This window comes from Heliangelus exortis, chromosome 14 (assembly GCF_036169615.1).
Source record: "Heliangelus exortis chromosome 14, bHelExo1.hap1, whole genome shotgun sequence".
Classification (NCBI taxonomy): Eukaryota; Metazoa; Chordata; class Aves; order Apodiformes; family Trochilidae; genus Heliangelus; species Heliangelus exortis.
In genome coordinates this window covers 15,427,934-15,454,553 of record NC_092435.1, presented here as the reverse complement: position 1 = coordinate 15,454,553, position 26,620 = coordinate 15,427,934, and the positions used below count along the sequence as shown (strand labels likewise).

The window sequence follows — 26,620 nt, the reverse complement described above, 5'->3', positions numbered from 1 at the left end:
ATATGCTGTCAGGGTGTTAGAAAACAGAAAGGCTCATTCTAAAAAACAACAAATACTGTGAGCTCTGCTCTGCAACCAGTCTCTAGCAAATGCATTGCAAATCCAGGATTTCTAAGACACTAGACATACTTTTCATGCTCTCTTAGATGGAGATGCTAACAAAGTATCTCTGTATTCATCCTACCCCCTGCTCAAACAAGGATCAGCAGGAAAAAAGTTGCAGACAGACAGCAGCAGTTCCAAAATAATTCATGAGGCTTGTCCTCAGCATCATTTTTCTGGTCACTGCCTAGACTCAGGCAAACAAGAGCTGAGTTATCTGTCACAGCAACAACCACAGCCATTCCCTGAGAAGCCCTGTGACCCTCTTTACAGTATGAGCAGTTACACCCCTTAGCTGCTTACTGGACTCTACTTGAGTTGTCCATGAGAGCACATTAGAAACTCGTGGTTCCTAGAGTTTGTAAACATATGCAGTAGTTTAGAATGAACTATATAACTAGAGAAATACCCAAGCCAGAAAGAATTTACTTTCACTATGTAACATATAGCAACCATTTTAACATTAGACCCCTAGTGTATGCATAGCCTTCAATGAAGCCCAGTTACTAATTTTTAGTGAGGATAATAAAAAAGGCACAAGGCCCATGACATAACTTACACAATCCCATACATTAATCTGTAGAAAGATGCCTGCATTGTCATCTGTTACTAAGCTAATTCATATTGCTAAGCAAGGCCAAAACCACCAGTATAAAAGAACAAAGGGCATGTGGCTCAACACCCACAATTCAAGACCTGACCCTTTTTCAATCCAATCAATATGCCTCTGTAACTGGCTATATATCTTAATATTTTATGACTTAAACTGTGATTAACTTTTAAAATACATTATGCAAGTAGACAGAAATATATTAAGGAAGAGACATTACCTGAAGAGAATCATTGCAATTCGACATGGAGGACAGGCAAGAAGAAAAATCTGAAATGTTAGAAGCAAATTTAAATTAATTATGTGATCTCTTTTAGACTCCATTTTCTGTATCTTTCTTTCCTAGTTCTGTATGTCACAAATCATTTCTAACCAGAAACTGTTATAATACAATCAGAGTTTCTCTGAAGTCCTGTATTTTAAAAGCAAGTAACTTCAGCTCATTAGGGCAGGATAAAAAGGAAGATAACAGATGCATGCTGACAATCCACTAATTAACATTTTTTTGTGCTAAGGAAGTGTTTATGCCAGAAAAGTCTTATGAGAGGTCTACACATCATCTTGCACACAGACCCCTATGGCTCTGCGAAAAGTGGTTAACACTTATTTTGCTTCAGTATCCCATTTTTCATATATTTGCAACAAACTTTGCTTATTAACTCAAGCTTCTTGAATTATGGACTATATTTTCCCTTCCTTGGAGACCATACATACTTTCCACAGTCTCTCACGATAACTTTTTTCGGTGTTACTTGCATACAGTAGAGAAACTTTCAAACATTCCATATTGTATGCTGACAAAAGGAGATATATTTAGAGGCTCAGTAGATCATGCAGTTTTAAATTCACATTATTTTATGATATCTTTAAATTCAGAAATCTGACAGAATATACAGGTAGCACAGTTCATACCTTAAAGGAAGAATCCCCGGTCTTCCAATAGAGTTGGTTTTTTTCTTTTTATTTCCTACATCTTTAAAAGATCAACCTTTTTGCCCATATGTGCACTAAATAACCAAACCAGAAATATGTCTATATCTAGAGAGCAGAGCACTCCAACTACCACATAGTAGAGCAAAACCTACAATACCCATCCACATACTGTCTGAATCTCACCACTGAGCATAAAAAATAGCTAGTATTTTAAATGCATGCCATTGTTACAAAGACTGAGATGGACATGCCAACCTAAAATGCTTCACCACCATGGAGAGAGGTAAGGAAGAAACCTTAGGATAATGGAAGAGATCTTCATATGTTTCAGCCTTAGCAGTTCAACATGGAGCATTTTCTGTCTAAACATGTATTTACTTTCTGTGATAAATAAACTTCAGCTTCTTAAAAGGGGTGCTTTAAAAGACACCTTGTATCTGATCTTCAGAGTACCATAGCACCTAGTAGATTCAGACACTATAAAAAGTGTCATCATTCAGCTTGTAGTAATTAGCAGTCTTAAAATACCTGTTTCACAGATAGTCACAGCAGACAAGCTCACAAGCTCTAACATAAGTGTTCACATATTTCTTCCATAATCATAATACATTTACTGTCATACTGGAAATAAAATCCTTTGCCTTGCAGGAGAACACAACTATAAACAAAGCAATGTCATATTAAATTAGCAGCATGGCTGTGAGGAGTTCCAAGCCTCTTTTCCTGCTGGAATTCCCAAGGTTTTATGCACCCAGGCTAGCACTGATGTTAGCCCCCCTTTGCCAGCACATTGCAGCATTTATTTTAAAAGCACGGTGAAGCAGGTTCTCCTTGTTCAAGGGAGAAGAAATAAAATAAACTTTCTAAATAGAAAAAACACTAAGAAACAACTTCAAGGTCCCTCCTTATCCTTAGATCTGCACATTACCTGTTACATTTTCACATGTTACAAATTCAAAGTGGTACAAAAGAATGAAACTTAATCCCAAATGTACAAAAGTAGCTATTCAGGAGGGGAAAGCAAGTTAAAGTATACGTTGTCTGATAGGTTGAATTCTGGGCACAGTCCTGATCATTCTGTTCCCCTTTAACCACTCTCAGAAAAAAAAGCAGATTTCGAGAAGGGTTACAGAGTCAACAAGAATGAACAAAAAGTACAGAACTGGGATTGATTTAGCACATTAAGACTCTTCAAACTGTAGAAGACCATAGGTTAATGAGAGTGAGAGAAAGGGAACATGAGAGAAAGAGAGTACAAAAGCATGAGAGGCTTTGAGGAAATGGATAGGTAACAAGTTCTAGTTGGGGAGGTTACTGTGAACCAGGATGTCCCAGCCATCTTCACCAGCTTAGGACCAGAAGGTTCTACTGTTGTTCTCAAGCAATAACCAGCAAAGAAACTCTCAACACCAGTCAGTGTGCAAACTGAAGTTCACTTCAACATTGACGACCCATGCGAGAACAAAAGTCAGAAATTGTCAATATTCTCCATAATTATTCTGTACAGCCATAAATACAACTGTCCATCCCTATGGGAAATATTTCTGATATGAAGAACTGCATGAGGAGCACTCTCAGCCCAAATACAAAGGTCACACCACAACATGTGATGAATCAGCAGGGCTGTTGTACTTTGAGGACTGTGATGCACAGGATTGCATTGATTAAATGTTCCTTCACTGAGACAAGGTCTTAAAGAAACTGAACTCACAGTTGCTCTAAACTAACCCAGGAGTGAGTTGTAAATTACTCTTTTCCATATTCCTTTCTTCTAACCATGAACTAAGAGAAAGCTACAAATGATACCTACAGGTTTGGGACAGAATGAAATGCTGAAGAAAAAGGAACAGTATTTTTCAAAATCTCTGAGGAATTAGCTCAACCTTGTCATTTAGTGGTATCTGATTGAGCTCCAAAGAAGTGCCTTTCAAGTTTAGTACACTTCAGAAATCATTATTTCCCTAAATCTGATTGTATTCCTGATTTGTGTTGTCGTAGAAGAGCCTGTATATAAAAGGACTATTCTGAAGATAGTAAGAAGGTCAGGTTGCATTAGTTTATTCAGGAAACTTCTCTGGTAGATAGCAATAGGCAGGAATCACAAAATATTACACTGGCCATCCACAAATCCCTGTTAGTTCCCTCCTTTTTCAACCATTAAAGAAAAAACAGAGCCAAATAAATGAAATGTTACTGTTAAAAAGAACCTGAGTGGCTGGGAAAAAAATCAGATACTTTTTAGAAGTGAGAATTTACAAAAAAAATTACTCTTTGTCACCATAATTGTCTCTAAGTAAAAGTCAAATTGACAGGCATGAAAAAAAGGCTGACCATCAGCCAGAAAACACTAAATATTAGCCAAAACAAGATGGTATTTTGCAACAAGTGAGGGTTTTTTTTCACTATATCCATTTTTCTAGAGCCAAAATATAACAGGAATAGGTACCCAAATTGTAGATGCTTGGAAAAAAAAACAATACTGGCACAAACACTGCAAAATCCTGCAAAAGGCTGTAACATTTCATGATGTTTTGGTACATCATGAGACCAGAAACAACTATGTTAACTTTAATCTGACCTCCCTTTAATTCAATCCCATTTCCTAACCTTTATGCACTGTGTTAATCCAAATAGTATCCTCAGTTCTTGCACTTCAGGCATTACGTTTGCTGCAATTATCACACTAATTTGGAGATATCAAAAGTTTCCATTATTTGATTTTTTTTAAAGTTCATATGGAAAGAATTTTATTCAACCAGCCTCTCTCACAGTTTGCACATCTAGGCTTCAGCACTGGGCAAGGGCATAAGTATGAGGAGGTGGAAAAGGGAAAAAGCACAAACCAAACATGCCTGGCTTCCTATTTTCTGTTTAAGCATATTGCTTGATTGAAAACCATTAAAAAAGGAAAAATATTTTAGGTGTTGTGGTACAATTGTGGGGCTTTAGCTCAGCAATGCAATTGCTATGAATTACATTTTTGGAGGGGAGAAAAAGTCTGATGACAAAAGATTCCAACACCCTTTAAAATATAAGAGCAGCTGCTTTCAGAAGTATTTTACTGACTCCATTTTTCAGTTAGCACACCGAGACAGAGAGTGCAGTCAAAAACTTGTCATGAAAGCCTTTTCTTTGAACAGCCTTACTCCTGCTGAGACAGAAACAAGCGTAACACAAAGATCATCGTGTTTTCTCAGAAACAAACTAAAATGACAAAAGAAGGCAGATCAAAATGCAGAGGGGGAAAGACCAGAACAAGTAACACAACCACAACCATTCCAGATTAAACATTACACAAAGTAGCACTTCCAGCATCAATGGGAACGCCTACAGATGCCTAAGCAGAGATGTTGCTGGCAGGAGCTAAGCAAGCTACATACAAAACCCCTGCACCTCACGTCTGCAGCACAGATTTCTTTTACCTTTTAGAACATCAGCAAGTCTATCCCTGAGCTGTCTCTTTGATTTACCATCTCATTGCAGCAGACTGGAAACTTCCATTTCCAGCCATTGACATTCCAGTCATGATGACTTAGTGGATCATAAACTGATTGCTTTAGTATACAATATCAAAATGGAAACTTCAGCATGTAAGATTTTAATTTTTATTTCAGTATTCAGTGTAATGTCAAAAAATAATGAAAACTAGATTATTCCAAAACTGGACTGAGTTTTAAAAAATAAAAAAAAATAAAAAACAGGCTTTGGTCAATCTGCACCCTTTTAGACACTTTTTAACATGTACCAAAGTACCCTCCAGAGCACAAGAGATTAAGAAGTATATTTAAAAGGCTAAGGTACCCTGGTAAGGTTACCTGTATTTTACTGCTAATGTGAGAATCATCATTTTCCCCCATAATGCTAAAGTGTAAGGCAAAGAATATCCAAGATAATTATTAATAAAATTAATAATTAACTAATTAACAAGATCTTCTAAATGTTTTAAATTAAGTTTCAATCAACCTTTCATTTATCAGAAAGTAAAAGTTTAACAACTATATACAGCTTTGATGCAGCATTTAGTGATGTCAGATGTCAACTGCTTTTGTATTACCTATCAGTTCAGCAGAACACAACCACAGAACTTCAAAGCCATCCATTTGTCTTCTAAAAGGTAACTTTAAAGAATAAAAAAATTGTAACTGTGGTTTGACAAGTTCAGAATGCCAAATCTAAAAGGAGAACAGAGATCAAAAGCTACTACATTCTCACTGCTAAACAGCAGAAAGTTGAATATATTTAATATTTTAGCATTAAAATCACAACTGCCTTCCGGCAGCTGTCAAGACAGGTTCTGGGATTGATTAATGTTTCCTGTGGAACTGCTAATGTAGAGTTAAGAAGACTCATGGTTGAAAGCAACAAAGCTGGCAGAGCACTCTACAGAAAAAAACAGACTCCAGGAACATAAGACAGTACCAGCCCCTCCTTCCAACCTCCCAGTTCTACCCAGTGGTTAAAGAAGTGAAGAAAGTCGAGCAATTTCTATCTTCTACAGTCTAATGTATATCAAATATATTCATTGGGATGCTCTAGACTGGTCTCCCCTTCCACAAGCTTATTTTTTTCACTCAGCAAATCTGTGCTCACCTTCTTTTTTATGGTCTAGGTGAAAGATTTCTAGACTTCTTTTATTTTAGGATTAATTATTAACCTATAAGGTATTACTATGTGTGCAGTGGCATTAGTTATCACATCTTGGGAATTAGTGGTTCAGAAAAAAAGTGTCACTGAGGCTCTTTTTCTTCCTTCTTCTCTAATCACTATCTATACCACCCCTTCACTACTAGCAGGTTAATTCCTTCCTCATTTCTATCTTTAGCAAAACCTGATGATCAAACACCTACCTGCTGCACAAAGAACAAAAAAGGCTGAATTTAAAACAAATTCAAAAGCCCAACTTTTAAAGAAAATTTAGATTAACTTGCAATGGCATCTGTCAGTAGTAAGATTCTCATGTGCATATTCATGTAATTCACTTCTGTTTCTTTTTTCCCCTGAGCATATTTCAGATCAGTTTCCTATGGAAGCAAAACCCCTGCAGAAAGTCCTGCTCTATTCTGCCTTGGGTCACCAATACTTTTTCCTTCTCAAGTTCATAATTCTTTGATTTATAGGATTTTACAACAGAATTTTGTAATCTTCAAAATCCACAGGACACTAAGTATCATTGCAGATAATTTTTGCCAAAGAAACAGAAACATAGCCCATAAAAAGCTAAGGCATACAACATCATACTTCTGATAATTGAAGTTCACATTTCACAAACTAAAAAAGTACTAAAATATAAACAATTAAATTCACTTGACACTAATTACTTGGCAATCTGAATAAATGTAAACCCTTAGCACACTTATCTAAAGCCCTGAGGAAGTGTCACAAGAAATGTGAGTCCCATTACACTCTTCATAGGTTTCAAATTCACAGTACAGAACTTGTTCACAGTGACCAATAGTTCAGGTTGTTATGTTTATGTGGCTGATGTACAACCACTGCAGTAAAACTCATCATCTGTGACTGGGAGTCTAAACATTTACAGCAGTGCAAGGGAGACAACAAAGAATGGGTTTTTAGAAGAGAAATCACTAGATGGAAGTCATTCCAATCCCTTCACTGGGTAAGGTGTCTGATACGGTCACTGCTGCTGTTTGATTCAGCCCACCATTTCCCTCAAGTTCCTACAGGCTTTAGGCAGCTATTCCTGAAATATCAATTTAAGCTGCTAGCAACCAACCTCCATGGAATGGTGTCTAAAACTGCTGAATAAGCTTAAAAAAATCCAAAGTAATAATCTGTTACACTCAATAGTGATACATTACAACAATGGATAGTACAATGAAAAAGCTAATTGCTCCATTCTCAAGAAAGAAAAAAAAAAATAAGCCTATCCTCCATAATATGCTCCTCAAACTGTGGTATAATACTTCAATGGATATTTGCTTTAAATGTGATGATATCATCAAAACAAACCAACCAACACACCTGATTATCGAATTATTCACCTAATGGCTTATGTAAATATTTGGGGCAAGAGAAAGTTAAGCTTTTTCACCCTGAATTTCCAATCCTGTAATTCCTACTGCTTTTTAGAGAGGAAAACTCCTTCATATATTCTTTTCTTCTAAGAACGTGTGGAATAAAGGGGAGAATTATTAAAGTATGCATTCCATCCTGAAGTACAGTGGGTATTTCCAAATTCTAGACTTCAAAACACAGGCTTAACAAGAGCTTTAAGCTCCAGCTCCTTAACCAGAACATTCATTAGTAAAGGGACATATTACAGTGACCTCTAGCACCCTGACTGAAGCACACACACCTTGAGCTCAAGAGAGGCAAGATTTGGCCAGTACTTGCTTTAAGTTACAGTGGCTGAACTGTCACCTCTTAAAACAAACAAACAAAAAACAACCAAAAAAAGAACAAAAACAAATTGTGGTTCACACCTTTAAGATACATTTGCAATTCTTTTTTTATACTAAAATTTTAAATTACTATTCTTTCTGAATAAGGATCCTTGCTTTGCCTCATCCTAATATTCCTCACTTTCTCTATGCTGGGGTTTAATAAAAACAAGCACAATGATGAGACAAACTACATACAGTATTAGAACTGTCACAGAAAAGCTTTTCTGCAGCTCAATAAATAATCATGACATTAATCACAGTATCAGTTGAAGCCTCTAAAAAACACTGTCAACCGAAGTTTAAACACAACAAAAATCGTTGCTTAAAAATAAACTGTAGCAATTAGGAAAGAATTGCTGGTTTTTGAAACCAAGGATAAATTAAACTATGCAAGCCAGCCACAGTTTTCTGAAAGCCAAGCTAATAGTTCCAGGGCATCCCACTCCCAGTATAAAGGCATTGATGATTTGTCTCATGAGCTTCCACACTTCATACCTGTGCCCCTTGATCTATCATCTTCCTAGCCATGAAATGCACTCTTTTGACATAAATAAGGCTTCCCACCAAGAAATACTTGTATTTCAGTGCTTTAATTGTTCATCTGCCCTATTTCACCACACACTGACCAATTTCCTCTTTAGAACTCAGCTTTGAAAGGAAGTTATTTTGCAATTGTAAAAAGAAAGACTTGTATTATGCAGACCTAGCAATCGAGCTGCATAGTTCATAGTATGGTATGTTTGTGAGGGGTGATTACACACATCCTCCATTTAAGTTTAAGTCATAGATTTTACATCCAGCACACAGCATTTTAGAGCACTGAAAAGATTGTAGACTTTGCTGCAACAGTCTCATGCACCTTCTAAATGTACTGATTTAGGAATAAACCATACTGTACTCCAAATACATAGCCTTGCTTTTCTCAAATATTTTTTTTAGAACACTTAGCATATCAAATTTTATTAAATTGCAGTTTTAGCACATCTCTTGAGACCAAGTCCTGTCTTCTGAGCTGCTTAAAAAAATGGCAAGATCTGCAGGCAGCAGTAGCAGGTTTTGGAATGTAGGATATACACAAAAATTAGGTAGATAAGGGAATCATGAACACATACAAGGCAGATTTAGAAGTTTACATCTGAAGACTTACATTTTGAAAATTTTATGTATATTCATAGGAAATCTGGCTTCGTTGCTGTACATGTTGCCCAACGAGACACATTAAGTGGTGAACAAAACACTGAAAACCATCTTCAGTTTAGAATGCTGGTACCTTTAAAAAATTAAAAACTCATTAAACTTATACTTGCAGGCTGTTGCTCATGTAAGCCACAGCAATATCCAGTCTCATATCTATAAAAATGTACTAAATTTCTGTAACCCTCATAATCACTCCCAAATAACAGGATATAAATGTCACTTTAATTCAAGGTTTTCAGGGGACAAAATATAGAAAACCATACACAATTTAACTGGATTCTTCCATTTTTTACAAGTACTTAGGGGCAGTGTATGCAAATTAAATCCTGATTAATACCTGAAAACTTACATTTGACCACACAACCAGAAAGGTAAGGGGGAAGAAAAACAAGAATAACAAGAGGAAGATAATTAATTAGTTGTGTGTTGGGACATATTCCTAAATAAAGCAGAATTCAGTCAAGCTATTACGCAAGTTCTGAAAACAACTCATTGCTTATAAAAACTCAGTAGACTCTTCTGCAGAGAACAGAAAGGATCCAGGTCTCTAAAGTATCTAAGACTAGAAATAATGAACACAGGACTCAGTATTTACTGAACTGTAGATGCCTGTAGCACCATTTTCAGTTATACAAACATCAGACCGAGATCACTGGATGAAACTGAACTTCCCCATACTTCTTTCCTTTGCCTCTTTTCCACCTATCATTTCTCTTTTCCTAAAAAGATTGCTGTCTGAAGTAATTATCTAGCAACACAGGTGTTTCCTCTTACACTGCTGAATCAGAAACTTAAAAGATTGCCTTCACATTTTCAATACCATCATTACAGCTGCTAAAATACTCAAGAGGATTAACGTCTTGAAAATATAACACTTGGTCCTCTAAACATATGTTCAGTTTTCTTCCTGCTATGCAAAGAAGAATAGGTTTGCAAGACCTCCATGGACTGAATGCTTCCCTTTTAGGATATCTTTTCATGCCAGGTTTACAGCATTGGTCCAATCATATTCTCAATCCCAACAAGAGATTTTTTTTTCTTTCAATGGAAGTATTGAAATAATTTTCAATAATATCACTCTTTATGTAAAGAACAAGCTTAGTATAAATTCATTCATAGGCTGCTCCCTCTGCTGCACCACACAATAAATACTGTCCTGCACACAAAACCAGCCCCATCTCTGCTGGACAGCTGTCAAAGAAGCCACAAAAGTTTCCATTGAACCTTAAAATGTGTATTATTTTTTTCTTTTTAAATGTAAATATTTATATCTCAGTTCCACTGCACTTGCATCACTGGTGAAGAAACAATATTGCCCTTCTTCCTCCAAAAGCTACGCAAGAACCAAAACCAAGCCCAGGTCTGAAAACCAGCAATGCTGTTTCTAGATAATCCAGCTACGTGGCAGGAGAGCACCAGATTCTCTGCATCTGATTAACCATGAGAACTACTTAATTTGATCAACATTTCATCCTTGTGATGACACATCTAATCTGGTTCTTCCCACTTACGAAAAAGATGTGATTTGAACACATCTTTTGTTGGTGTGATAGGCAGAAATTAGACACCCGATCAAAACAGACTTATTTGGAGAGCTTGGTACACTTTGTATTAGGCAGTTTTGTCTGCCCAAGTGCACCATGAATGTAATTCCCATTTTATTTTGTGATTTCATTTCAGACTTAGGTCTCTTAAAAGCAGGACTTTATGGAAAAAAAAAAAAAAAAAAAAAAAAAAAAAAAAACCCAAAAAACAAAAAACAAACCAGCAGGATAATTTCCAGTTCCAACCATTTTTTGGCTCAGAGCCCAGAGCCTTTGCTGCTCTGAGGTGAAACAGTCTCCAATGAAGAAAACAGAAACTGAGTGGAAGAAGAAATATTTACCAACAGCTAGCATTGGCTTCCCTTTGAAGTGACTTTGATTGTTGTAGCATGTTTCATCTCTTCACCTCCAACTTTGTTCATCTTAATGTTTAGGTGCTGCAGCAGTACTACAAACAAGCTACTGTAAGAACAGAAGTGAAGGATAAATTATATTTTCCTACATTTCATCTTGCCAACCTGTTACCCTCAGCAAATTCAGGGCAGGAAAACAATGCTTACAAGGTTTAAACTGCTAAATATTACTTTACTGATGGAGGTAATCAACTATCTTTGTATCTGACCTATCTGTATGCTAAAAGCTGTTAGTTTTGCAGCTGTTCTCATTTTCTACATTAAGCCCAGGCCTACATCTAATATTTCTGAATTTTGCTGACATACCCATCTTCTCAAGCTACCATGGGATTATTAAAAAAGTTTCACAATTGGTCTGAAAGAAATTAAGAGTTGCCCAGGCCTGACTACAGAGGTCAAGACTGTCTCTGTCTTCCTGGGGGAGAGATTAATGAACGAGATAAACAATACTACTCCCAATATATGTATAAGCATTAGCTTTTGCAGGATACTTATAAAAAAAAAATAAATCATATAATACCATACCAAGACAACTAACCTTTCAAATCATAATGGTAGCCTATCCTCACCTTCTTCCCAAGCAACAGGGAGATTTTCCAGTCAGCATTGAGTATTGCCAAGAACTGACATGTGGCTGTATTATTTTAATTATTTCTATTTCTAATTCTTGTACAACTTCTACTTTCCCCTTCATTACCAATACTGACTAATTGATCGCACAGCAATTGTTACAACTTCACAGGAATCAAGTATCCTACAGTGTAAAATACTAAACTAACAATGCACCACTGCTTAAGAATTTACATAACCTACTAATGAAGTTGTGGAGCTGTAAGTTAATTGCTGTAAAGGTCTTGAATATTGCTGTTAAAGAGTTTATTTTTTCATTTCTTGAAATCATACCCACTCCCCTAAAACATCTGGTACAACCAGAACAAGATGTTTCCATTCCTGTTAGGAAATTCTTTCCAAGAGTAAAACTAATAACAAGCTTGATCTGATGCAGCCTAGATCACTTTGTATTCTGAGATTAAACATTGCATTAGTCTACTTTTCACCTGTTAGTCATCTCTGACAATGCAGTCATTGTGGCAACTTTATGAAAGCCTTTGCAACATTCTTCCATTAATTCTTGACCTTACATTTTGTAAGCTATCCAGTGTTGAGGGTAAAATATTAGCAAAATTAAACAAAACAATAATAATTTCAGACATCTCCCACACTCCTTACCAAGCTCAGTGAAACAGACAGTGAATAAGATGCACACAACTCTTGACAAAAACAGCTTGTAAGCTTTAGGTATCCCAGTTCAGTGACAGGTTACTAATGTTTCCATTATTTTGGAAGCTACACAAACTGCATCTTGACATGCACCAACAAGCAAGCCACAAGTCATTGAAGCACAGTTTAGCCTCAGGTATTAAGCCAGATTGGCTTGTCCACCCCATGTATAAAACACAAGGAACACTTGGTTCCTTACTCTTCAGCTTCTAAAACCACAACAGGAAATCGATATTGTCTGCACAAAATAAAGATTAATTTGTCTTTTCAACACTTTCACAAAATACATTCATACCCTTAGAAGTCACTTTCTTAGAAAAGCTGCATGGAAATTACATAGCTGCTTTAGCAATTGGATTGTTTTAATTAAATTTGGTGCAAATTTTACTACAGGAAAAAAGGATTTCCTGTTCCTGAAACAAGGATTAGGTGAAAGCAAGCAGTGAGATCACCTTAAATGTCTGCATTTTCAAACAGAGATTTGGACACTTCTCATAGCTACAATTTCACCTTTCTGTTTGATTCTTTTCCCCCGTAGATATCAATTCAACTGATGAAAAACTACATCAGCGTTAAAATGTTTATACCCGCTCTTGGCATTTGTACTTTTGCAACACACTTTCGGTCCACAAAGCGGCCATGGGAAAACTACTGCTTTACAAGTATAAAACTAAAGTAAACTTCCTGGTGACTGCACACAAGCCTTACCTGCATCATGGTGACCACATGACAGGGATTCAGGAGGTAAATGACAGTCCGGGTGGCAAACTTGAACCCCACCTCCAGCCCAAAGATGAGACAGAGTAGCACCAGCAGCACATTCTTGCCCAAGCTTTCCTGCTTAGTCTGGGGCTGCTGCAGCAGATAGCTGTCCAACTCCCTGAAATGCTGCTGCCTGAGCTTCCACAGGGACAGAAAGATCTCCACGATGCCCACGCTGAGGAAGACCAAACTCTCCAGAAAGCGCTGCTGCCCAGAGAGAAAGGCCGCGCATTCTGGCCCTCCGTTGCCAGCAAAGCTGGGGTCCACACCCCCATACATCCAGTCCAGGAGGTTATGAAGGCTGTAACGAGACATGGTGGGATGCAGCCTTTCCTCCTCCCCGTCACTGTCCAGGAACAGGTAGGAGCAAGATGGAATCAAACCCAAAATACTGCCGGGCTGACGAAACATGAAATGCAAGGACGGCCCCTCTGTAGTCCCCTTCCTTCCCAGTTTTCGGGAGAAGTAAGCAGCTCAGCTCAGGACAAGGCTCATGTTTGGCTTTTCCTTTCGATACCAGGACGAGACCCGCAAGCAGCAGCCTGCGAGAAGGAAGGAGCCACAGATGAATGGAGCGTGTGAGCAGCAGCCAAAAGCCCCTCGCCACATGTACCCCTGCACTTCTTCGCCTGGCATCACGCATCCCTCCACCCTCGCCGACACTCCTCTCTCCCCTTCATGACCGTTACGGAGCTGCCCTTCTCCTCCGAACAGCCTGAGGCAGCCCGCCTCGGCTCCGCAGATGCCTCTCTCCCCTCACGCCGGGGCGGTCGCCGCCTGCCTGCCCTCAGCCGACCCCTTCCCGCTCTCTCTGCGCTCCCCAACGGCCGCCGCTCGAGCCCCCAACGGCCGCCGCACGAGCCCCTAACGGCCGCCGCTCGAGCCCCCAACGGCCGCCGCTCGAGCCCCCAACGGCCGCCGCTCGAGCCCCCAACGGCCGCCGCTCGAGCCCCCAACGGCCGCCGCACGAGCCCCCAACGTCTGCCGCTCGCGCGCGCGCGCGCCCACCCACCCCTTCCCGCCGCCCGGGTGATGGCCCCGGTACCTCCGTCGGCTCCGTTAGGGAGCACGGCGCGGCTGGGAGGCGGCAGGCCCAGCGCCCCCAGCCATGGGGCCGGCGCCTTGGCCAAGGAGGAGAAGGAGGAAGCGAGGTTCCCCTCAGCGGCGGTGAGGGCACGGCCGAGAGGACGAGCCCCAGCGGACGGGCCGCTCCACGCTGCCGCGCCCCGCGGCTCTCCCGGCCCCTTCCCAGCGCCGTAGCATCACCCCACCGACGTGCCTGCCTCACATCGAAAAATGGACGAGCCCCCCGGATTGGCTGCGCCTGCCCGCCCGCTCCTCCCTCCGCTCCGGCTGCTCCCGCCTCCCGCCGCTGCCTCCGTTCCCCTCCGCTTCCCTTCGCCTCTGCCGTTTCCTCGGCGGGCTGAGCTCCCGTTGCCCTCGCTCTCCCCGTCCTCTGTTGCCTCCGCGTTCACCCCCCCTGTTCTCCTCCTTCTTCCTCCTTTTTCTCCTCGCCGTTCCTCCCGGTGTCCCCTCCCGCTCCCCTCCGTGCCACCGGCAGAGAGGAAGTGAAGGGCCAGAAGCTGCTGAACCGCCGTGCTGTTTGCCGACCCGAACCAAAAAGCGGCCTTAACTTGATCAACTCGTTCCTCAAGTGCCATGGCAGCGGGGTTTATTTAGAGAAGCGGTAGTGACCTGTGCTGTCAAGGGCACGACTTCAAAGGCCAAACCTGAGAGGGGCTTCAGCCCACCTCAGGCCGGAGCCTGCCACCAGCTGTCCCCTCACTCACAGCTGTCCCTGAGTGTCACACGTGGAGTGCAGCCCCTGCCTGTGTGCAGGTGATTCGCTGACATCGCTCCAAAACCAAGCGAGGCCAGGCTTGGTCCCTGGGGGCTTGCAGAGCAGTTTTCTACCTGAGCATGTTCCTATTAGAAAGGCAAAGGTAGGTGAAGGTCTTGGTTGAGTAGTGAGTTAAGGGGATGTTGTAGTTAGAACCGTGAACAAGCTGTCTCATACTACAGGTTTTATTTTGCACACCCTCCCCGTAGGTTGCTTTCCCCTTCCTGAGGGTTACAGGGCTCTCATTCTCCACCAGACAGCACTACAACTGCACTGCCACCAGCCCAACTGGTCAGCTTGCTTGACTGAAAATAAAAACTCAATTCCACAAATAAGGCTGAAAAGACCAGGGCGATATCTCCGCTGGCGGAGCCAAAGTGATTTCCTTACAGACAGAGAGGCAGCAATGCCTGGTCTGGAAAGCTGTGAATTAAATTAGTCCTTTTTAGGGAAAAACGGACCCACCAACCAAGCTTTTCAAGATCTTCGAGGGCTCCTTCCCACAGTCAGAGCCATCAAGCCGTACCAGTGAGATACTTCTGACTGAAGGCAAAAAGCCCTTTTCTCCCCGGGACCATGTTGATACACTTGATCAGAGAGCTTAATCCCTAGACACATGGAGGAGCATCTTAACTAGAAAATCAAGTCTGTCAGTCACAGCTGGCACCCAAGCAAGTTGCAAAAGGATGTCTGATATGTGCTGAATATGTGCAAAGGGCAAGAGAGAGGCAAAACCAAAAGGAGATTCCCCTTGGGCCTGGATGCAAAAAGTTGTAGTGAAACTCTATTAAAATGGACAGAAGCTTTACCATTAATTTCATGGGAATCAAGATGATGCCCAAAGCCAGCTCATAAATCTTTGAGATTTTATTCAGAAAACCTGACAGAATGCCAGGAACCTTAGTTCCAGCACACACAAGCCAAAGATCAGAACGGTGGAACTGGTTGTCACATCTATTTGCTTCCATTACTGAAACAATTTATCAGTTTGGCATTCTCAGACATCACATTCTGCTGCGTTTTCTTGGGTATGCTCAACCTGTCTTGCTCATATTTGTAGCTACAAATACTGCTCTGCTCCTATCAAAGCATGCAAATACACCCAAAAGGGGTGATACAAGAAACAGCCACCATGTACAGGTGGCTTTGGAGACACACACAGGAAAACTTGACTGACAGTGGCCTCACCTGCACAAGGTTTGCTGTTAGAAGAAACCAGACCAAACCAGCTGAAAGCAGCAAAGTTAAAACAAAATGGTGCAAACTCAGCTAATAAATATGTATTATCAAGCTTGCATAGGAGATTTGTGCATACAAATACTCAGAATTGAATGGTAACAAGTGATGTCATGGCTAAAGCCAATGGGATATGTAAACTGTGATAATGTGACTGGTCTTAAAATTGTATATAAAGAACCAAAACACTGGGTTCTTCTCAGGCTCCCAGAGACACTTTACTGCCAGTAATAAAAAGGGATTTAGCTATTGTGTACTGCTGTTGCCTTTTTTCCAGAACCCACAAGAGAAGAAAAGAAGTACCAGCCAGTCCATTCTGCTAGGAACTGGCTAGACCAAGTGCCAGTTACCTCTTTTGCTTTACTGAGCTTGAACATGAGAAATAGATTGATCAGTTTTGATTTCCACTTTTAAAAAATTTTATTGTATTTCAGTGTCAGGGCAAGAGAATGTTGAATGCAGTCTTTAGAACTGCTTAGGAACAACATCTAACCACAAATACTTCCTTCACTGTTAGTTTTGATAAATGTAGCTCAAATTGAGCATGAGTGAGGTGAAATACCTGTTCAGAAATAGGTTTCTTTTCCATTTTTTATATATAACTTACTAAAAGTCATGTTCAGAATAACTGTTGGTGGTTCATTCTCAAGTTTTGGCAAAAAAATCAGCACTTCCTAGGGCACAAGAAGATGCTCCCTGCCAATCAGTAAACTCATCTCTGTCTTCTTGGATGCCAACATCAAAAAGTGTTATAATCAAGAGCTAGTGGTTTTATTGTCATAAAAAAGAGATGCTTGCAGACATTACACTTTTTCATGTTGAATTATCTGCAGTAAATATTTTGAAAATGAGATTTGCAACCAAAGTGTCTACTTTGGTAGACACCTGGAATAACTCAGTCCAGCCAGCCTCTCAGTCCCAGGTGGCTGGTTTTGTTATTTTGCTGTTTTTTTTCTTGCTAAAAATTGGGGTTCATTGAAATTCTTCCATCAGTTATTCTGACTTTCTTCTGTTTAGTCTGTTGCTCACACGTATTTTTTATGAATTTAAAGAAGGGCTTGTGGTAAAGTAATTGCTAATTTCCTCTCAAGGAATTTTCTTGAGAGAAAGATGAAAGGCTGTTGTATTTATCGTAACTTTCCCTGTCAGCTAATTTAGCTAGAACATATGCTAAACAATAGTGGAAAAGAAAAGTAAATGTCAGTTTGAAACATTCAAAACAGAAGCTTAAAAAGCATATCACATCTTCATGGGTTTTAATCTGATGGACTGAAAGGAATTATATAAAGCACCAACAGAAACTTGTTACATGACAACTGTGTGACTTGGCTTTTTCATTATATCACATTTCTGTCATGTTTGCAGTATTTCACTTACTTTTTCCCTTACGTTAAGTCTGCAATATCAATTGCAGGCAGAAAAGCAGCTGTATGTAAAAGCAAGGAAAAATAAATATCATGAATGTGTGAGGGTTGCTGTGAGAGAAAGGGGATCAGTTAACTGTTGCTCTGCATACTGACCACCCTGAAGTTAAAAGGTCAAACAGTATTGTCAGTGACTGGAATACAGGTTGAGGAGGCACCTGAGAAACAGGCACATGTTTCTGTGTAGGCTTATTTGTTAAATGAGTAAAAGCATTCTCTGAAGTTGTTGGGAGCCTGGGGAAAATTTTTGTATTTAGATGACTGTGGGAAAAAAATGGATAAGCTATAAAACATATAAAATGGGTTCTTAAGAAAATTAATTATTTCATCCAGATATTATTTATGTGTTGTTTTTAACCTTGCAGCTTGAGAACCAACAGACAGATGACTGCTTGTTTTACACATGGGTAACTGAACACTTTATGCCTTGAAGTGCTCACTGACATTCACTCCCTTTTGTGTTTGTTGTCCCCTACTGTTTAGCCCTTTTTTGGTTTTCAAGGCATTTGCTTTGTTTCCTGCCCAGTGCTAGCACCATAATATTGCAAAGGCATTTCACAAGAAACCACCCAAACTCCCTTTTTTAGAAGCTCAGCCTTAGCAGCACTTTTCTCAATGTTGCTTTCCAAGTCAAAATATTGTATTAATATAATGCACACTTACACTTACTTATATCCACAATTTAATAAATTTCCTTACAACACTCTGGTAGTCTTGCAGTAAACCAGACCCAAATGGGAGGTGATTTCTGAAATAGCTACAGGAAGACTGCAAGATACTTTTCATGCTGATGACTCAGACAAATAAATAAAGTCAATGAATGAAATCACTGATGAATTTGATTGACTGCCATATTAATTTTACAGGAATTGTTAACCTGGTTCATGTTTGTTGGAGCTGATTTCAGCTATGACTGGTACACGTAGGAGTTATGTGATTCTATAAATCTAGACATGCAGGGGAAGAATCTGTACTTTCTATTTTTGTTCTATTTTGCTGCAGTTTACTAAAGGACATTGACATCCATGAAGACTTATAGAACAACCTTTTAGTCAAGACTGAGTTCAGTCTCAAAAACTGGAATCTAACTCCTTGTTATGAGCCACTGTCACTACTTATGAATCTCAGCCTAAAAGATTTGAACATTTGTGTCTTCCCTAAACTTCTGGGTGGAATTTGCCTTTGTTATTATTATCATCACAGTGTCATTTGGTATTCAAAATCAGGGAACTGCTGTATTTAACATGATGTAAACCAAAAGTAATTCCAGTCTCAGAAACAAAACAAAAGGTAGGAGGGAAAACTATTACCAGATGTGGTGCCCTGGTTAATTGAAGTTGTATGAAATTTGTACTGTTCCATTCTATCATGGAATAGTATGTGATCAAGTCTAGTGTGTCATAAAACTGTATTATCACTGTGTATTTTTATGTCATGATACTTAGGGAAGGAAACTTCAATACTTGAGCTTTTGCAATGATCTATCAGGCAATGTACATTTTTTAACAGGAATCTCTGAGGCAGACGTGGTTCTGTTAGACCCTCCTGTTGTTTATTAGCACACATAGGTATCAGTTACACATTTTAACATTTTTGTTGAATAAAATCCATTAAAACAAGTGCTGTAAGATACAAAAAGGCTGCTCTTCTACACCTGTATTGGGTTTATATGGCAAGGTTTTGGTAGCAGAGGGGTTGCAGAGGTGGCATCTGTGAGCAGCTGCCAGAAGCTTCCCCCATGTCTGATAGAGCCTGGTGAAGACCATGGTGTAGTGTCTGTAGAGTTTGTTTTAATAAGTTGTTGATTAAAAAGATTAATATCCTTACATGTTCTCTGTGCAAGTTTATGCATTTCCTAAAGCATAGGAGTCTGAGGACAGAGGTCATAATTGTTATGGAAAGGTTTATTTATCCATGTTTTTAAAAAGACACATTATGGAATCATGAGCCCTCTAGTGGTTGTTCACCCTCTTCAATTCTCACGATAATGATCTATTAACTACTAATGTATAGTAATAATAGAAGTAATAATAACTGCTGGGAAGATTTTCTCCACAGTCTCAAGCTTGACACAATCATTTCCTGCCCGGCCAGGGGCTCAGGGCTATAGCACTCAGCACAGGTGTTTTACCCAGCAGATCATACAGGACTCCTTAACAGATTTTTCTGTTTAGAAATTGACAAATGGTGAGAAAAGGTACACAAATTATGTTCTTAAAGCCTTCTTCACTAGAAACATAGAACAAGGGATAAGCAGAAACTGTAGTGTGGGAGTGTAGCTCAAAGGAGAGGCCAGCTCTCTGGAAGTATATAATAGTTTGGTAACAGATGGGAAGAGATGTTTTGAGAATCAAAATTTATTTTTTTATTGTGGCCTTCTTATTTAGTAGCTGAAGAAAGTCTGCTGGGAAGCTTATACAGCTGACATGAAGATTTATTGTCTGAGGCCACTTACCTGCTCTTTGAGTAAGGCAAACCCACAAATCTTCTGCTTTTATTTCAAACCAACAAGGGAAAAAATCCCTCAGTCAAGCAGATGAGTGCAGTCTGGTATGGTTAACACTTAGCCTAAACTTTGCATTATCTGGAGAGTTAAAGAGAGTTCCTACCCATTTATCCACATTCCTTCCAAGTCAGTCTAAATGTCACCAAGAGTTGGCATTTTGAGACTATTTATTTTGTAGAGATTGAAATATATCAGATTATAAACAGGCAGACAGTGCACACACAAACTGATGTCTCAGAGCAGACGTGTCCAACCTCAGCTGAGGCACCTGCCTGTTGGACTTGGCATGAAAACACTCAGTGCACACCAGCAAACACACCTCTGCTTCAAGACACCTTTTGCTCCAGTCCCATCAAGTGTCTAACTCCTCCCCCCTAGAGGATTTTTTCCTGAGAGAAATTAGGGTTGACATCTGCATTCTGCAATACAATCTTTTGCTGCAAAATTGCTCACATTTTTAATGGAGAAGAAAGCTAAAATTGCACAGCAGGCGGCAGCACAGGTCCTGCTTGGCTTGAGCTTGGTTTGCACCTCTGAGAAAGAAACCTCAGGCTTCTAGGTTGCTGCTATTACAGAGATGTCCTTTCCTCTCTTTGAAGAACTTCATTTTTAGCAACGAAATGGAAATTACCTGTCCCTGCTGTACTAGAGGAATTTGGGAGAGAGCTTGCAGCATAGAGCAGTTGTGGATGTTGAATGGCCTGAATAATCTGGGATATTTTGGCTAAACTCCAAGGAACAGAGCATAATGGTCTAAACCTTGGAGAACAGAGGATTTTAAAATTCTCAGTCAGATTCCAAAAATGTAATTCCCAGGTGATTCTTTCCTCTCTTTTCTAACCCTTAAAATGAGTGTGTTAGGGAAAGGATGAAAGGAGGGTTCATAGGAGGGCAGTTTGCTTTGAATTATCTTCAGCCAGAATTCTCAACAAGTCCACTCATCAGCTCCAGCATTTGCACCCATTCTGTATCCAGACAGGCATAAAAACCACTGTTACCACTCAACATTACATATCCTTGTTCAATTTCCTCACTTAGCCTGTGGGAAAAAAGCAGGAATCCTTTTGGGGTTGTGTTGGTCATCAGAGGAAAATTCAGCAGCATTTATCTGATATTATTTTGGGTTGAAGACAGGCATTTTAATCTTGCTCTTTTAAAACTGTTTATTTGTTTATCTGCCTGAATTGCACATTTCAGTATTTGGCTAAAATATCACTTAACACCCATAGAAAAGTCTTAGACCTAAAGACTTAGGAGATTATTAGGCTTAATTGGTATTATTACTGTAGCCTTTCTGTGGTATTGAATATGGCTTACTTATCTTCAACTTTTTAATCCAGTATTAAGAGGAATTGCTGTTTAGTTACACCAGAGAAAAATAAATTAACTCTTAGGTGGCTGGTTTAAAACTGTTTAAGCCTCCTGTTCTTGACAAATCCTTTACCATTTTTCCTCAGCTGCCTTACAACACTTTCTACAGCACGTGGGGCAGAGTTGTGCCCAGTGGAGCACCAGAAGTCAGTGGGGTCATCCTGGACATTAATGCTTCCTTTTTGGACCTCACTGAATAACACCTTAAGGTTTTAAACACTTGTGTAACATTTCAAATCAACCTTTTTCACTTCCATTGCACAAAAAAGCACTGCAAAGCTTGTGGGATGTCTGAGGGTCAGTCTGCCCCCTCTTCCCAGCCAGGTCTGCTTTGGTGAACATGGCCACAGAAAGCAGTGAAGTTCAATGGAAGCAGATTGCATATTGGATTCATGAACAAAAAGAAATAAATGACTTTTTAAGGGTGTGTGTTCATAGCTAACACAAACTTTGATAGACAGCAAAGATAAAAAAGAAGAAAGTGTGAAATTATTTCCTGTTATGTGCTTTGTAAGTCTCCAAATTATAGAATTTACTTTTTAATATAAGAAATGTGTTCATAAGAAGAAATGAACTTAATACAAAGGCCCAAGACAGATGTAGCTGGTATTTTAGGAGTTCAGAGCTTACCACAACACATTTAAATCCATTGTGAAAACATTTCTTAGAAAAATATGTTTTGTTTTAAGCAATTCTCTAAGTTCTGAGAACAAGAACATAGTCCTCTGTTACATACTCTGCCACTTGTGATTCTCAGAACAACCTCTGCAGGCAGAACTGATGCTAACACTGGGAAGAGGAAGGGTTCTGCCACTGTTCTGCTCCATTATCCTAAACTAAGACTTATGCTACTCTTGACTCTTTTCCTGAAGGGTGTTACTGTAAACACTGATCAATAATGCTTAAGGAAAATTTTCCCATATTGCTCTTTGTAGCCTTGATGATCAGGACATGAGCAAGGCAGAGTTTGTGAAGAGTAACACCTCTGGCTGGGCCCAGTGATATAGCTGGAAGAAGTCATGAGAATAATACTAAAAAATGTGCTAAGAGATGAAACTGCTCAGGCTGTTTGTCCAGTGAATAAAATGTACCCTTTGTTACCCTGCCTATTTTTGCTCTACCTTCTAATTTTCTCCAACTGCTACAAGTCTTTTATTTGAGGATGTGTCTATTGTATATTAATGAAGAAGTTACATTATCTAGGCAACACGGGCTGAAGATGAAACTCCCCCAGCATCATCTTTCTTAACTATCATTGTCTGGTAAGAAAATAGGTCTGTAAGTGATACTACTCATCTGAACAAAAAGAAACTGTTACTGTGGGATTTGTCAGCTGTGTGTAATACTGATACTTGAGCTGGCCTTGGGAGACAGGTATCATTAAAGATAATGGGATGTCTCTGCTTTCAGGCAGTTTTGAATTCTGAGTACAAGACCAGCAGAGAACACCCCAGAATGCAGCCAATACCCACCACAGCTCCAGTGTCTGCAAATACTGAGTTTCATTCAAAAGAATTTACTATGTCTGTAACTACTCCAATAACAATTATTTCTGAACACAAATTTGCATGCAAATAAATTAAATAATTGACTCCAGGAATCAGCTTGTAACTGAGAACTACTGAGAGAAGGAAAGCACAGTCATGAGAAATATTGTGTAAATGAAACATATTCTATCAATATTTCTTGCATACATGACATTACTTGTAAACCCAAGGAAAACAGCATGTAGAAGTAGGTAGCAAGTGCTGCTGTGACAACTGATTGTGGAAGTAGAATTATCTTCTGGTTTAATGGCAAAAGGGAAGTCAATGCCACAATTGCATGCATTTAAAGCAGACACAGCTTTGTCAACTTTACCATGGTGTTAAAGATCAACATTCACCTTCACTCTTCATGAAAAATGCTTTTACCCTCCGGATCTGAGTGGTGAGTCACATCCTTGATCTCCAGAGAAGTAATTTTTAAGGTCAGAATTCAAATATCTTTTTGAAAGACAGTGTGTTAAGGTGTATTTCTTATCTTACTATGTCAGGTTTGGCATTTTTTTCATGGATAGGCATCTTGTGTACCCAAAATGTTTATGAATAGAAACACATCAGTTTAGACCCAAAGATTTTGACAACTGAGTTACTATACAAAGGAAATGCTGACTTGTTGACTAGGAAATGCTCTGAGGAATGGAGGAACTTGTTACTCTGGAATCTTTGTCCATGTAAGCAAGAGTCCATCTAGACATAGGTGGAAAGAACAGATAAAAGTGGATGTGGGTAATGTTTTGTGGGTGACTTTTAAAGGGTTTGAAAAAAGTGACTAATAAAAAAGATCATTCCCATTTATTATACTGTTCAGTGTAAGATGTAAAATTGCTATGGAGGTCTGTGCCACTACTGCAAACTGTCCAAAAAAAAAAACAGTTTTAAAAGGCTCTTCTCCTGAAATTTTGTGCTTTTTTTAATGGTCCATAGTGCCATGGAGCAAATTCTGTTGAACTGTTGGGAAATAATGCAGTGATCAACCAGCTTCTGAAGAAAGAGATTGTGCTAAAAAAGAAACAGGGTACAACTGAAGGTCTTACTGCAAAGACCGAATCAAAAGAATATAATTTGAACCCTGACATTTTGACAAACTGGGAAAATGGGATTCTTAGAGGTGCTCCATCTTGTAAGGCATGGTGTAAGGTATGGAAACTGCAAGACTGTCTTGTAAGGACTCCTTTACAAGGTGAGGAACAAGCTGAAGCAGAACTGCTGGAGCATGTCAGGGCAGACTGGCAGCTTGCTGCAATTTAGACAGGATGTGTAGAATATTTTAAGACTCAGAGGCTACCTGGTTGCTTTAAAGCATATATAATATTACAGTCCTTTTAGAGCTGTGACTCCATAATGACTCCATAATTTTCCCTTCTGGGCACAATGATCTCTGAAAGAAAAGGAAGCATATCTGATGGCAGCAGGATCAGTTTGTGCTGATTCTTATAGTGATATTTAGTCATGGACAAAGATGTTCCAAGAGTCATTTATAGTTTGTTTAAAAAAAAGACATCAATAAACAAATAAACACACCATTCAATCTTTGTTAAACAGTTAATTGTTAAAAAGGAAGACAACTGCTCTCAAATAAGTATTCTTTACAGCATTAAAAAATGGTTTGGACATAAGATTATGTCTGTCCTTCACACAAATCTACTGATGTATATTTGCTTCCAAAATTTACAGGAATTACTACAAACAGATAAGCAATAAGTTGAGTCACTCTCATCTTACCAACATTACTCTTCACATTACAAATTTGGAGCAATATGTACACGTGCAACTGCTCCCTGTGAGAGTGATTTGTGTGGGAGTACAACATTGTTTGTACTTGTTACTTACTCCTTGGAACCAGCCCACAGGCATACATGACTAGGATGTGTTATTTTTTTTTAATTGAGCATCATATTTTTACAAAAATTGAGCTCAGATGACAAATTGGAACAAAGATAAGGCAAACAAATAATTACTTTTGCTATCTGGGTTCTAAATTTGAAAAAAAATTGTGGAAAAAAGTGTGGATTAGGAGGTTGGCCTTGCTGTTTCTGTCAAGACAAACTTCTGCCATGACATATGTGAAGAGAAAAACTATTGAGGTCAAGGTCCTCACTGAATTCTTGTCTTTGCTCTAATGAATTCCCCAAATGGTTTTATACCAAATTAGGGCACTGTAGTCTTTAAAATGCTTCTGCTAAAGGAAATTGTAAGACTCCAGAGACCCTGATGAGAAGACTGTGGCATAGACTGGAAGAAGACAATTATTTAGCCTTATTTTTAGCTATTATCTGTTATCTGTCCTAATCTAATAATAAGCCTGGCCATTGCTATTGCTAACATTTATTGTGGTACAGATCAGAACTATCTCTGTCAATACTGCTTTCCTTTCTTAAAATGTATATTCTACATCCATACAGCATCTTATATAGGATCTAATATGCTAAAGCTCTGCTCTTGATGGGACTTTTCAGTTTTCTAATAAACAGTACAGTAAGTACATCCTCCTTTGACTTTATGTAGTGTGCAAACCTCCTGATCTCAGTGGTACTGGCTCTGAAGTGCTGATTTGATCCAAGATCATTAAATAACCACTTGCATGAAAGAACCCAAATCCAAAAGCAAAACCATGAATCCGCGTGCTCTCATAGCTATGGCATCTTGAATCCTCCCAGGCTCCAAGTACTGATATGTAGTACAGCCCCCTATTTCTGATGAATTTATTGACTATATCCCAGACTCTGAAACGTTGCAGATATTTAGGTGTTCTGGGGCATAAGAGGAATCTGGGCAATGCTGCAGGAAGCTGTCTCTCTTGCTGCCTGAGCAGGCAGAAAATTCCTGTCGGGCATTACCTCTGGAACAGAAAGGAGCTCTGAACTCTGCACAGATCTGAGCAGGTCAGACTGTGACTGTGACTCTGATGTTTTATAGGATACAGATGTTAAGTCTGCAAGCAGGTACATGTCTCTGTTTTGTGCATGAAATATGGCTTAAAACAAAGATTTAATTACGTAATGTGAGTCTGTGTTCAAGGCTTGCAAGCTGCTGTCATTTTTTCTACATAATGACTCAGAAGGAGAAGTCATACCTGTGTAGATCAGCATAACAAAGTTGATTAAAAGTTTTTAGTCCAGAAAACCTACCAGACTTTGTCTCTACTTCCCCCCTGCTCCTTCCCCAAAGGCCCAGTACATTGGCTGTAGATAGTAGAGGTGACAAAGATTTTTTCATTCTTTAAGTAGAACACAGAACTTGGTTATATTATGCCAACTGTTCTAAACAGATTTGCAGGTGATCTTCCAATCTGTTTTCATGTATGAGTGTAAGAATAGAATAGAACTGGCTTGAGCAAAAAGAATCCAAGAACAAAACAATTCATACATTTGGGAGTAGGTCCCATCCCTCAGTCCCCCCCTACTTGAAATTCACACTTGAAATGCACTTATTTGGAGAGATCAATAATGCTTT

At 39.3% G+C, this 26,620-nt stretch overlaps 1 protein-coding gene across 2 annotated transcripts in view; it reads right to left on the bottom strand.

Moving 5' to 3' along the window:
- The window catches only part of TMEM164 (transmembrane protein 164), a 37,350-nt gene extending 22,780 nt beyond the window's left edge, over positions 1-14,570 (bottom strand). Inside the window, exons 1-3 of one of the 2 annotated variants that reach the window (XM_071757590.1) lie at positions 14,292-14,570; positions 13,193-13,788; positions 933-982 (exon numbers count right to left, since the gene is read on the bottom strand). In XM_071757590.1, coding sequence (XP_071613691.1) covers positions 933-982; positions 13,193-13,657 — 515 coding nt within the window. In that variant the 5' untranslated portion in view covers positions 13,658-13,788; positions 14,292-14,570. Of the gene's footprint in view, positions 1-932; positions 983-13,192; positions 14,052-14,291 lie in introns of those variants that run through there. The other variant, XM_071757589.1, reaches the window with a different exon arrangement.
- Positions 14,571-26,620: the final 12,050 nt, after the last annotated feature.